This window comes from Tamandua tetradactyla, chromosome 26 (assembly GCF_023851605.1).
Source record: "Tamandua tetradactyla isolate mTamTet1 chromosome 26, mTamTet1.pri, whole genome shotgun sequence".
NCBI classification, from domain to species: domain Eukaryota; kingdom Metazoa; phylum Chordata; class Mammalia; order Pilosa; family Myrmecophagidae; genus Tamandua; species Tamandua tetradactyla.
The window spans coordinates 27,896,683-27,908,893 of NC_135352.1; the positions used below are offsets into that span (position 1 = coordinate 27,896,683).

At 37.6% G+C, this 12,211-nt stretch overlaps 1 protein-coding gene and 1 pseudogene across 3 annotated transcripts in view; both read left to right on the forward strand.

Moving 5' to 3' along the window:
• The window catches only part of CENPU (centromere protein U), a 77,261-nt gene that overhangs the window by 61,926 nt on the left and 3,124 nt on the right, over positions 1 to 12,211 (forward strand). For all 3 annotated transcript variants that reach the window (XM_077144537.1, XM_077144538.1, XM_077144539.1), the window contains exons 9-11: positions 6,366 to 6,444; positions 6,681 to 6,728; positions 11,775 to 11,836. In XM_077144537.1, the coding sequence (XP_077000652.1) occupies positions 6,366 to 6,444; positions 6,681 to 6,728; positions 11,775 to 11,836 (189 nt within the window). The remainder of the gene's footprint in view (positions 1 to 6,365; positions 6,445 to 6,680; positions 6,729 to 11,774; positions 11,837 to 12,211) is intronic.
• On the forward strand, positions 6,738 to 11,764 carry LOC143669917 (zinc finger protein 24 pseudogene; annotated as a pseudogene).

A 12,211-nucleotide genomic window follows, 5' to 3' on the forward strand; every position in this document is an offset into this window, starting at 1 on the left:
AATTGTCCCTTTTATTTAAAGTCTGTTTTGTCTTATATTAGTATAGCTACTCCTGTATTCTTTCAGTTACAGCTTGCATAGAATATCTTTTTCACTCTCAATCTATTTGGGATCTAAGATGAGTCTCTTATAAACAGCATATAGATGGATCATATTTTAAATCCATTCTGCCAATCTGTATCTTTTAATTGATGAATTTAGTCTATTAACATCCAAGGTTATTTCTCTAAAAGCAGTTCTTGAATCTACTGTCTTATTCTCTGATTTTTGTCAGATTTTTGTATTTTTTTTTCACTCTTTTTTTATCCTTTGCAATTCTTACTAATACTCTTCAATTCTGTGCCCTCCTCCATACCTCTTTCCTCCTGTCTTTCTTTTTCAGCTGACAGTACTCTCCTTAGCATTTCTTCCAGGGCAGGTCTCTTGTTAACAGATTTTCTCAGCATTTGTATGTTTGTGAAAATTTTAATCTCTCCCTCACTTATGAAGGACAGTTTTGCTGGATACAGTATTCTTAGCTGGAAATTTTTCTCTTTCAGAATCTTAAGTATGTCATACTACTGCCTTCTCACCTTCATGCTGCCTGTTCTTTTCCTATCTTCATCCTCCTACTCCAAGTCACAGCCACCGCTCTTTGCTCGTTTTGAAGGACCCATCCCCGCACCTCAGTGGGTTATTCACAGTTTTTGTTTTGTTTTGTTTTGTTTTGTTTTGGGGGTTTTTCTTCTACTCTGGGGTTCATCTTGAGGAAAGGAGCTAACCTGTCATGCTAACTCATTATTATTATTCCGGGAAGGATGTGTTTTATTCTTTTGCATGAGATGTTCTAGAGACAGTTTACTGCTAAAACTGGTATACAAATTCTTTTAATGTACCTAAGACCACATTGCTTTTATTTTCCTTTTCTTTCATAAATCTCTTAAAGGAAGCAAAGACTTAATATAGAGTTCTGATGTTTTAGGGAAAAGGCACTGTTTTCTTGCCATTTAGCATAGCAATTTCTTAATTTAAAAAAACTAATTTAGAAGAAGTATAACATTTTCCTTAGATGATATTTTTGTCATATCAGGTTTTTTTACTTTCCTGGCTGCTTATGCAAATAACATACAGTGACTAGGCTTAAATGATGGGAATTTAATGGGCGTTTAGAGACTAGGAGAAATCCAAAATCAAGGCATCATCAAGTTGGTGCTTTTTCCCAGAAGACTGTGGCATTCTGGAGCTGGCTGCCAGTGATTCCAGATCCTTGGCTTTTCTGTTACATGACAGTAATGCACATGGCAGTCTCTTTTGGCTTCTTGGTTCTGTTGACTTCCAGCTTCTGTCTGTTCCATCTCTCTGTGGCCTTCCTTCTGAGGCCTCCAGTAATAGGATTAAGACCCATCCTGACTCAGCTGGGCGCCACACCTTAACTGAAGTAACCTCATCAAAAGGTCCTGTTTATAATGGGTTCACACCTACAGAAATGGATTGGTTTAAGAACATGTTTTTCTAGAGCACATAGCCCCAAGCTGCTACATTAGTTAATTCTGGTGAGTCAAGGATCTCATTTAGTTTTTCTTAACATCAAGTGATTTCAGTCACATGAAACATTAAACTCTTTCAAAATCATGTTAACAGCTATTGTGGATATCTACTATTTTTAATATTCTATACTTAGAACTCACCCTAAATAGTTTCTTTCTTTGTAAACAGACTTTCTGCTTTTAAACACTGTTTAAATAGGGAAGTATGCTGTGAAATGCAAAAATTGCAAACTGTTAGACTATGCTGTAACTGATACAATATTCTGTAGATAAATGGTTAGATTTTTTAAGGTAGTGGGATTTGAAGGAGCTGTGTCTTGGGTACTCTATGTAGACCACCACCATCGTGGTTGATAGAATTCATGAATTTTTTGTTACTATAAGCTGTTTGCAGAGAAACCCGACCAGTCACTTTTCTTATTTTTTCATGTGTTTTTTTAAATGTATTTTTATGTATTAATGAAGTTATGTGTTTACATAACAATCACGCACAAAATATAGGATTCCCCTTTACTAACATATCATTAATACCATGCTCTTGTGTGGTACATTTGTTACAGTTGATGAAAGCACATTTTCATATGTAATTAACTGTAGTCCATGGTTTCACTTCCTGTTCACTGTGTATAGTTCCATGGATTTTTAAAAATATTTTCTGTTATTATATATACTATCTAAAATTTACCCTTTTAATCATAATCACATACATTTTTCAGTGCTGTTAATTACATTCACAATGTTTTGCCACCGTCACCACCATCCATCACTAAATCATTTCCATCATTCCAAATGGGAACTCTGTACATTCTTAAATTTCCATTCCTTATCCCCATCTCATCTCCTGGTAAACTATATTCTAGATTCTGACTCTGTGAATTTGCTTATTGTGCTGGTTTGAAAGGATATGTGCCCCCGAAGAAAGCCATGTTTTAATATAAATCCCATTTCGTAAAGGTAGAATAATCTCTACTCAATACTGTATGTTTGAAACTGCAATGAGATCATCTCCCTGGTTGATGTGATTTAGGTAAGAATGGTTGTTAAGTTGGATTAGGGGATGACATGTCTCCACTCATTTGAGTGGGTCTTGATTAGTTTCTGAAGTCCTATAAAAGAGGAAACATTTTGGAGAATGAGAGATTCAGAGAGAGCAGAGAATGCTGCGGCACCACGAAGCAGAGAGTTCCACCAGCCTGCGACCTTTGGAGATGAAAAAGGAAAATGCCTACCAGGGAGCTTCATGAAACCAGAAGCCAGGAGAGAAAGCTAACAGATGACGCCGTGTTCGCCATGTGCCCTTCCAGCTGAGAGAGAAGCCCTGACTGTGTTCGCCATGTGCCTTCTCACTTGAGAGAAAAACCCTGAACTTCATCGGCCTTCTTGAACCAAGGTATCTTTCCCTGGATGCCTTTGATTGACATTTCTTTAGACTTGTTTTAATTGGGACATTTTCTCAGCCTTAGAACTGTAAACTAGCAACTCATTAAATTCCCCTTTTAAAAAGCCATTCCGTTTCTGGTATATTGCATTCCAACAGCTAGCAAACCAGAACACTTATCATAATTGTTTCAAATCTGTGCTTAAGTTATTAGCCATTTCTGCATGTGTACTGGGAGACCCCGATTTTAGTGTTGAGTTCCATATAGAGTTGAGCCCTGATCTGTCCTCTAGTGGTTGGTTTGTTACCAAAGCACCTGGACCTGAAGGCACACCTTTGATTATTATTTATTTGTTTTTTTCATCCATATTCTTTTACTTCTCTGGAATGAAAGGAGCATCAGACACAAGGTTTTCCCAATCACACAGTCACATTGTATTCTAGTTTGCTAGCTGCCGGAATGCAATATATAAGAAACAGAATGGTTTTTAAAAATGGGAATATAATAAGTTAGTTTATGCCAGGAGGCATTTTCCTTCTTCATCTCCAGTGGTCGCTGGCTAGTGGACTCTCTGCTTCTCGTGGCTATGTCATTCTTCACTGGCTCTCTCTGAATCTGTTTCATTCTCCAAAATGTTTCCTCTTTTATAGGACTCCAGAAACTTGTCAAGACCCACCCAAGTGGGTAGAGACATGTCGTCACCTAATCCAGTTTAACAACCACTCTTGAGTAAGTCACATCTCTAGGGAGATGATCTGATTACAGTTTCAAACATACAGTATTGAATAGGGATTATTCTGCCTTTATGAAATGGGATTTAGATTAAAACATGGCTTTTCTAGGGGACAATACATCCTTTCAAACCAGCACACATTATAAAAGTTGTATTGTTATACAATCTTCTTCAAAAATCAAGGCTGCTGGATCACAGCTCAGCGTTTCAGGTACCTCCCTCCATCCATTCTAGTACACCATAAGCTAAAATGAGATATCTATATAAAGCATAAGTATAACCTCCAGAATAACTTCTTGACTCTTTTTGAAATCTCTCAGCCACTGAAACTTTGTCTTATTTTTCTCTTCCCCTTTTGGTCAAGAAGGCTTTTTCAGTCCTATGATATTGGGTCCTGGCTCATCCTAGGAGTCTTGTCTCATGCTGCCAGGGAGATTTACACCCCTGGGAGTCATGTCTCATGTAGTGGACAGGGGCAGTGAGTTCACCTGCCCATTTGGCTTACAGAGAAAGGCCACATGTGAACAACAAAATAGGCTCTCTAGGGGGCGGGCCATGATGGCTCAGCAGGCAAGAATGCTTGCCTGCCATGCCAGAGGACCCAGGTTTGATTCCCGGTGCCTGCCCATGTTAAAAAAAAAAAAAAAAAGGCTCTCTAGGGGTGACTCTTAGGCATAATTATAAGTAGGCTTAGCCTATCCTTTGCAGGAATAAGTTTCATAGAGGTGAACTCCAAAATTGAGGCCTCAGTCTGTTGATTTGGTTGTCCCCATTGCTGTCAAGATTATCAGGAACTCTCCAAATGGTGAAGTCCTTTCTTCCAGTCCACCAAGGGGACTTGATTCATTGCCAGATTAGTCTGGGATAGTTCTTTTTTTTGACATTCAAAATAAGTTATGTTTTTTCCTCAAGCTTTCATATAAGAAGTTGAACAAAAATGATCTCTAGTTGAAGACATTATCAAAAGTGTTCTTAATATTGTTTCATGTATACCTTCAATGCCCGGAAGTAGAAAAAAACTTATCAAAATGAAAGAATAAAAATGATCATTCTTAGATTGAGTTTACTTAGTATATGAAGAAAGAGATCCCTAGGGGTTAGATATAAAATAATAAATGAGCCTACTAGTTTGCTGCAGGTGATGGGAATCCCGTTAATGCGCTGAAGTCTCCAAGACATCTTAAGACCTGGGGATCAGTTTTCAATGATTGTAAAACAGGAGTAGGGCAGAGTTTTCCCCTTCCATGCCATGCCACACTGGAGACCTAGATTGATTCCTGGTGCCTGCCCATGCAAAAAAAAAAAGAAGAAGAAGAAAAGGGAAAGGGGGGGGCAGTGAATTGTGGAAATGCCTATTGCTTTTTTTTTTGGTTTTTTTTTGGTTTTTTTTCCTGCATGGGCAGGCACCAGGAATTGAACCTGGGTCTCTGGCATGGCAGGTGCATGTTGAGCCACCATGGCCTGCCCTCCCTCAGCTCTTTTAAGTGGTAAAAGAGGAGGATGGAAACAAAATACAGTTCCCCCACTCCTAGGCTGTGTGACTGCCAGCACCAGCAAGGAGAATTCCAAAGCATCCCCATCCCCCAGTTGCCATCTAAATAGAAAAACCATAAATCTGGCTTTGGGTGAGGCATTTAGGTGTTTTGACTCTGGGGTATGTCTTAACCACCATTTTTAGATAAGAACTTATGGTAAGAAGGCCTTCAAAGTGTGTGTGGCTTCTGAAGAATGAGGGCCTTGGCTTGGCCTCCTTCTCTTGGTTGACTTTTCCTCCTCATGTGTTTGACTCAAGCAAAAATAACCTTATAATCACCTATCACTTAAGCAGGAGATTCATTACTTTCAACTATTAAAGACAATTTTAAGATTGTTGTATCCTGCGGGGCTAAGGCAAAGAGAGGGTGTACCTGCTGTCTCGGTAGCATGTCTGTTGTACAGTCCTTGTGAATGTGCCATCAAGACACAAGTGGACCAGTCTTGGGGAGTCAGATTTCTTTCCCCCTGATATTAGAGAGTTGAGCTAGTTTCTTTGGAATTAATTGAAGGACTGGTTTGTTAAGTTTTGCCTGCTTAACTCATTGGTTCATCCGGCATGTTATACAATGACTCTTCCAGTTACTAGCAAGGAAGGAGGAGATAAAGCTTGCTGGTGATTAGATGAGGTGGCAAGAAAAGACTGGGGTTGGCTGTAAGCACTTCAACCTTGATTGGTGTCACCTGTGAATGCAACAGTATTGAGGAGTTAAGATGACCACATGTACCAGAGAGTTTAGTAAAAAATACTTCCTGTAATTTTTCTTTTGCTAAGACATATTTTCAGTTCTTTTTGAGCCTTTGAGAAAGGACTACAGGCTAAACATTGTCATCTTAGATATTTAAAATTGCATATGCCAAAATACTTGAAATTCCATAGCAAACATTGAAAAAAAAACCCAAAAAACAAAGAATTATAGTTTGACAACAGAAACAATAAAGTGAAATACAAAAAAAGATCCCCACAGTATATAAAAGGGCAGCGCAAAGGATAAAAAAGAAAAGAAGGAAGAAGTAGAGGAGAAATAGCTGTTAAGATGGTCAATCTAACTAGTTCAAAGTTCCAGTTAAAAGACTGAGATTGACACATTGGATTAAAAAAATATGCCAAATGATGTGTGTTTATTTATGTGTTAAGCAAACACCTTTCATAATCTTTTATAATTCTAAGGGTGTTTTTTAATTCCTCTGTAGACAAAGGATACAGTCTAAAATTTGTAAGGAAGCCATCCACAAATTTAATTCTGATATTAAAGAAGAACTCATCAAATCGGTAAGCTCATTGACATAAATCTGTTGATCTAAATTTTTCTTTTACTAATCTTGAAGCATCATCTTACTGCTGTTTTAGAAAAGCTCGCATTTGCTGGCAATATAGCAAAGAACTCATTAGAACCTAAGTACTGCACATGTTGTTTTCAAACTTAATTTGATGTAATTTAAAATAAAGTTACACATATTTTTAACTGTGGAAAATGCATGCAAATGTTTATTTTTTGTTTTGTGTAGCTTAAAGAAGCGCAGATGTTGAAAAATCTGAAAAGGAAGAATGCTAAGGTAATTCTGTGATTAGAGACCTGTAATCATACACAACACTGACAGTGTGGAGTTAAGTAAAGATTTGACTCTGGGTTTTATGATGTTTTTTATCTTTTTAGTCAGGCTTTTATTTGGTTGATCTTGTGGTTAACTTGTAATGGGTACTCTTGGTACAAGCTAAAGAATAGAGATCCTCATCACTTTTTCCTAAAGCTGCCCACATAAAATAAATTCCTTTTATAATTGAAAATAGGAGAAACTCAAGCCCTTTTTTTATGTTCCAAAATTAGCCTAAAAATGACTATCAAAAATCACCACTTATATGGATAAGTGTTAAGTGATACATAGTTACCATTTTTGTGGTTTTCAAAAAAGTTGAACCTCTTAGAATTAAAAAAAAAAAAAGTCCAAAATAAAAGGGACAGCCTGGGATGACTACTGGGTGAGGAATTTGGAGACCTCATTTCTAGTCCTAATTCTGCTCCTTTAATGTTGTCCCAACTTGAAAACTGTACCATGGGATATGCAGGGGGAAAGAAGCCAATGAGTGCTGGATCCCAGTTTCCTCATCTGTAAAATGAAGAGCTCTGAACATGAGTCCAGGAGGGGAAGACTGGCTCCCTCTACATTTATAATAGAATTGGATTAGAAAATGTATACATTTTTCTTCCAGCGATTACATCTTTTGTTCATTTATAAACTCTTATTGGTCATTTCTGCATTGCTTATAAGCTAATGGGAACATTCTGATTGTCCATCAGTGGAATATTATGCAGCTACTAAAAGGAATTACTGAGATAATGAGTTTACGATACTGAAATATTTTTAAAATATATACTGCTGTCTGCTGCCGTATGTGGAAGAGGTGCTGGAGCTGTTGGCCAAGAACAGATTCACAACGAGACTCTAGGAGTGAGGCAGGGAAATCGCCCGGGACAAAGGTCCCCCACCAGAAACACTGTTGGGACCGCAGGACTGCCCTTCAAGCACCCTCCTATATGTCCCATGAGCAGGGTGCTATATGAGAACATAAAGGAAGATAAATCCTTTTTTTATAGAAATGCTTTAGGCAGCAATAAGTTTCTTGTATCTCAGGAGTGCCTTGAATAAAACAGAATTTTCCTGAGGCCTAAATTTTGCCTTGATTATCTTTTCTTCAAGTATTATAATTCAGGATGTCTGTCCAGTCAGTGGAAGAAGATTCAATATTTATCATTCCAATTCCATAGAAGAGGGAAAGATTCCGAGAGTGAAGGATCCTGATGGTGAAGAGGGATCAAGTATCCCCTGGCTCCATCTTCCTGACCCAGAGGTTTTCCGACAGCTCTTCAGGCAGTTTGGATACCAGGACTCACCTGGCCCCTAGGAAGCTGTGAGCCAGCTCCGAAAACTTTACTGCTTGTGGGTTAGGCCAGACTTACACAAAAGAATGAATCTTGGAACTGGTATTGCTGGAGCAGTTTGTTTCCATCCTACCAAGGAGCTACAGACTTGGATTTGAGAGCATCATCCAGAAAATGGAGAGGAGGCAGTGACAGTGCTGGAGGATTTGGAGAGTGAGCTTGATGAAGATGGACAGTCAATTTCTCTTCGTTGATGAAAACAGGAAGTGCTAATAGAAGAAATATTATCTCAAGAAGCAGCCCAGGGATTTCTGTGTTCTGAGCTGATGTTGTGAAGAACCAGCTTAAGTGGGCACCCTGGGAGCTTCATTCCCTAAGCTACTGTGACAATGATGCTAGAACTGAAAATAGACTACTAGCTCCAAAGCAGATTTCCTTCAGCAGTGGAAGCTCTTGTTGTTCCTGGCACTCTCAGTATAGGTGTAACTCAGATTTTTAAATATGGAGAAGCCTGTTTCCCCAAAGGCAGGTTTGAAAGAAAGATAAACCCTCTCTAAAGAAACAACATAATGTGACGAACGTGAAAAATATTTCAGTCGGGGCTCAGCCTTTATTCTTCATGAAAGAACCCAGGGGAGAGAAACCCTGTGGATGTGCTGATTGTGAGAAAGCATTTAGTGGAAGTTCCATTCTTGTACAACACCAGAGTCCATATAAATGTCTTGTATGTGGGAAAGCCTGGGCTGATTGGTCAACACAGAATCCATACTGGGGAGAAACCTTACAAATGTATTCAGTGTGGGAAATCCTATAGTCAAAGCTCAAATCTTTTTAGACTTTAGGGAAAACACAATGCAGAAGAACTGAATGCTGTGAAAGTTTAGGAAATTGAAAAAAGAATCAGCACTCAGGTCATTTTCTTCAGAAATGAAAAAATTAAAACGGGACATGATACATAGTAGTTTTGCTTCCCTATTGACTGTCAGAAAATCCATTGGGAAACGCAGAAAATACTCACCATTATATTTTATCTTGAGAAAAATGGTATCATTCTTGCCCAGAAACCAAAATTTTGAACTTAATTCAGGCGTTAATGCCTAAATTTTCTAAGTGATGTTTATATTCTCTATTCTACCTGATTCTTTCCCCCTTTCTTAAAGTTTCCTTTTTAGACAGAGACATCACATCTGTGTTGATCATTGAAATGTTCTTTGCAAATATCCATTCCTTTCTATATTAAAGGCAACATAAGAATTACAAAGTCTGAAAACCAAAACCATTCTTTTTAGAATTGATCCTTCTCTCTCCTTTTATGTAATCTGAATACATATTTCAGAAAGTAGGAGATAAAGAATGGCTAACAGCCTTAATGTAAAATGAGCTATAAGATCTTAGATAAGAAGTGATGGTGCTGAGACATCAAAATGTGAAAAGGACACCCAGATTGGTGTCCTTTGCATTGATCTAAGTATTGAAGCATATCAAGAATTCTCTAAATGCAGTTATTGGCCTGCAGGAAAACTCAAAAACAGCTCATCCTATATGTAACTTGGAAGTACCCTACTAATGAAAATAATGTTCCCCCATATATCATTAGAAAGCACAGTCTAAGGAATAACCATTTGTAAGACTATGAAGGTAGAAATTACAGTATTAGAGAAGAATTTGTAGTGAACTGCAGTGTTGAAGGGCAAATGTAAACATGAGGGTAATGGCCTGTCTTGGCTTTCAGAAAAATTAGAGAGACTTGAAGATGTAATTCATTATTATTTTGCCTTCATCTTTGTTAAGGACAGAGAATTCCCTGACAGGTGGGCAACAAGTATCAGGTTTGTTTGCTGTTTTTATTTTATTCAGTACAAAAGGGTTGAACCCTAGACAGAAAAAAAAAAGTCACCCATCTATTAAACATTTTTTACTGACGAGGCACTGTGCTAGGTACTGTAATCCTACCATAAGTAGGTGGGTATTTCTTCCATTGTAAATCACTAGGGGGTTGGTACAAAGATGTTTCATATGGATTAGCCTTTCCCCCAACCCCCATCTGATAAATTCTGGGGGAAGTCACCTCTGAGAATCATAGAGTCATAGTTCTCTTACCAGGCTGTTGTATTTGGGGGCAGACTCTCTTTTCAGCATTCTTCAGAGCTGAGTGTGAGATGCCATCACAATTTGGAGGTTTGTGAGTCTTAAAAAACTAATCGTTCTTTTTCTTTGCATTTTTTTTATTGACAAAACATAACATACAAACATAAACATTCTTAACATATGAACGTTCTAGTCTTATTATACAATCAGTGACTCACAATATCATCACATAGTTGTATATTCATCACCATGATCATTTCTTAGAACATTTGCATCACTCCAGAAAAAGAAAAAAGAAAAAAGAAAAAACTCATACATACCATACCCCTTTCCCCTCCCTCATTGACTGCTAGTATTTCCCTCTACCCAATATATTTCGAACTTTGTCCCCCCTATTTTTTCTACATCCCTTACCACTCCCTTTCATTGATCACTAGTATTTCAATCTACTCAAATTATTTTAACATTTGTTCCTCCTATTATTTATTAATTTTTAATCCATGTTTTATTCATTTGTCCATACCATAGATAAAGGAGCCTCAGACACAAGGTTTTCAATCACACAGTCACCATTGCGAAGGTATATCATTATACAGTCATCTTCAAGAAACATGGCTGCTGGAACACAGCTCTACAAAAACTAATCATTCTTAAGGAGCATTGAGGGTGAATTTATATGTGAACGGTTCTGTTTGAAAAAATAAATAACTAGCTTATTAACAACTAGTTTTATTAACTAAATTTCAGTCTTAACATTTTTAAAAAAGTATTAAAGTAATGCAGTGTAGTAGTAGGATGATATACTTTTTGGCTGAGAGTCCCAAGTACTCTGGTTCTATTAGGTGGAAAACTCTGGAAGTTAAAATGCAGAATCTGAGAAAAGGCTGTAGACTGGATATCATTGTATGGGTAAGGACCCATGTGAAGAAATATTTCATAGTTCTAGAGATTTTGGTTACAGCTGGTACTTGGATCAAATTCAAAAAAGAGTAAGATTTGCATGAGCCTGTTAAAAAACAGTAATAAATGCAAAGCCAGCAGGTGGAAAGTGATGGAGAATAGAGCTTGCTTATAAATTTCCTGATAGCAATTATAAGAAATGTGCTTTACAGATTAAGATTTATTGAAGTATAAATATGTAGTTATGATATAATGTATTTTATTAAAAAAATGTAGGGACTTTTGTTTGGGTCTTTTTCTCTGTAGCTGAGAGAAAACAAGTCAGTGTCCAATGAAGCTATAAACTCTTAAGATAAAAAAAAAAATACATATTGGGTCATGTCACTCCCCTGCTTTTGATATTTTCCCAGTACACTTGGTAAAATCTTAACTCCCTAACTTAATGCTCACAGGGTCTAGGAAGATTTGGCCCCGCCTTCCTCTTCATCCTCCTCCTGAAGTAGATGTACCTGCTATTCTTTTTTAAAGTCTATGTACTTTTCCTTCATAGCATATATCACAGTCTGTAATAATTTACCACTTGTATGCAAGGACTGTCTTCCTTGTTCTATGATGACAAGAATTTGGTCTGTTTTGTTCCCCACTCTATCTCCAATACATGGCAGATGTCTGAAAAAGGATAGTAGTCAAATATTTACAAAATTAACAAAGAAATTATTGTTTAATCACTCAGATGATTTCAGATATCATAAAGAAAAGGCAACATTTGGTTGAAGTCCAGGATGAACTACTTCGGTAAGATAATATGAAAATTCTGTTTGAGAAATTACCTAGAATGATATAATTACAGCGTGTCACTTGGGAGTAAAACTTGCTGCTGTATTGTTTCAAATCCTCAGGCTATCTTTTTCTTTTTTTCTGGTGCGGTGTGTGTGTGTGTGTGTGTGTGTGTGTGTGTGTGTGTGTGTGTGTGTGTGTGTGTGTGTGTGTGTGTGTGTGTGTGTGTGTGTGTGTGTGTGTGTGTGTGTGTGTGTGCGCGCGCGCACGTGGACTGGGAATCAAACCCAGGTCTCCACTGAACCACCCGTGCACCCACCCCAGGTTATCTCTGAGCTTGGAAATTCAGTGAATTAAAATTATACTGCCTAGTTGCAGAACTCTTTAGCAAAG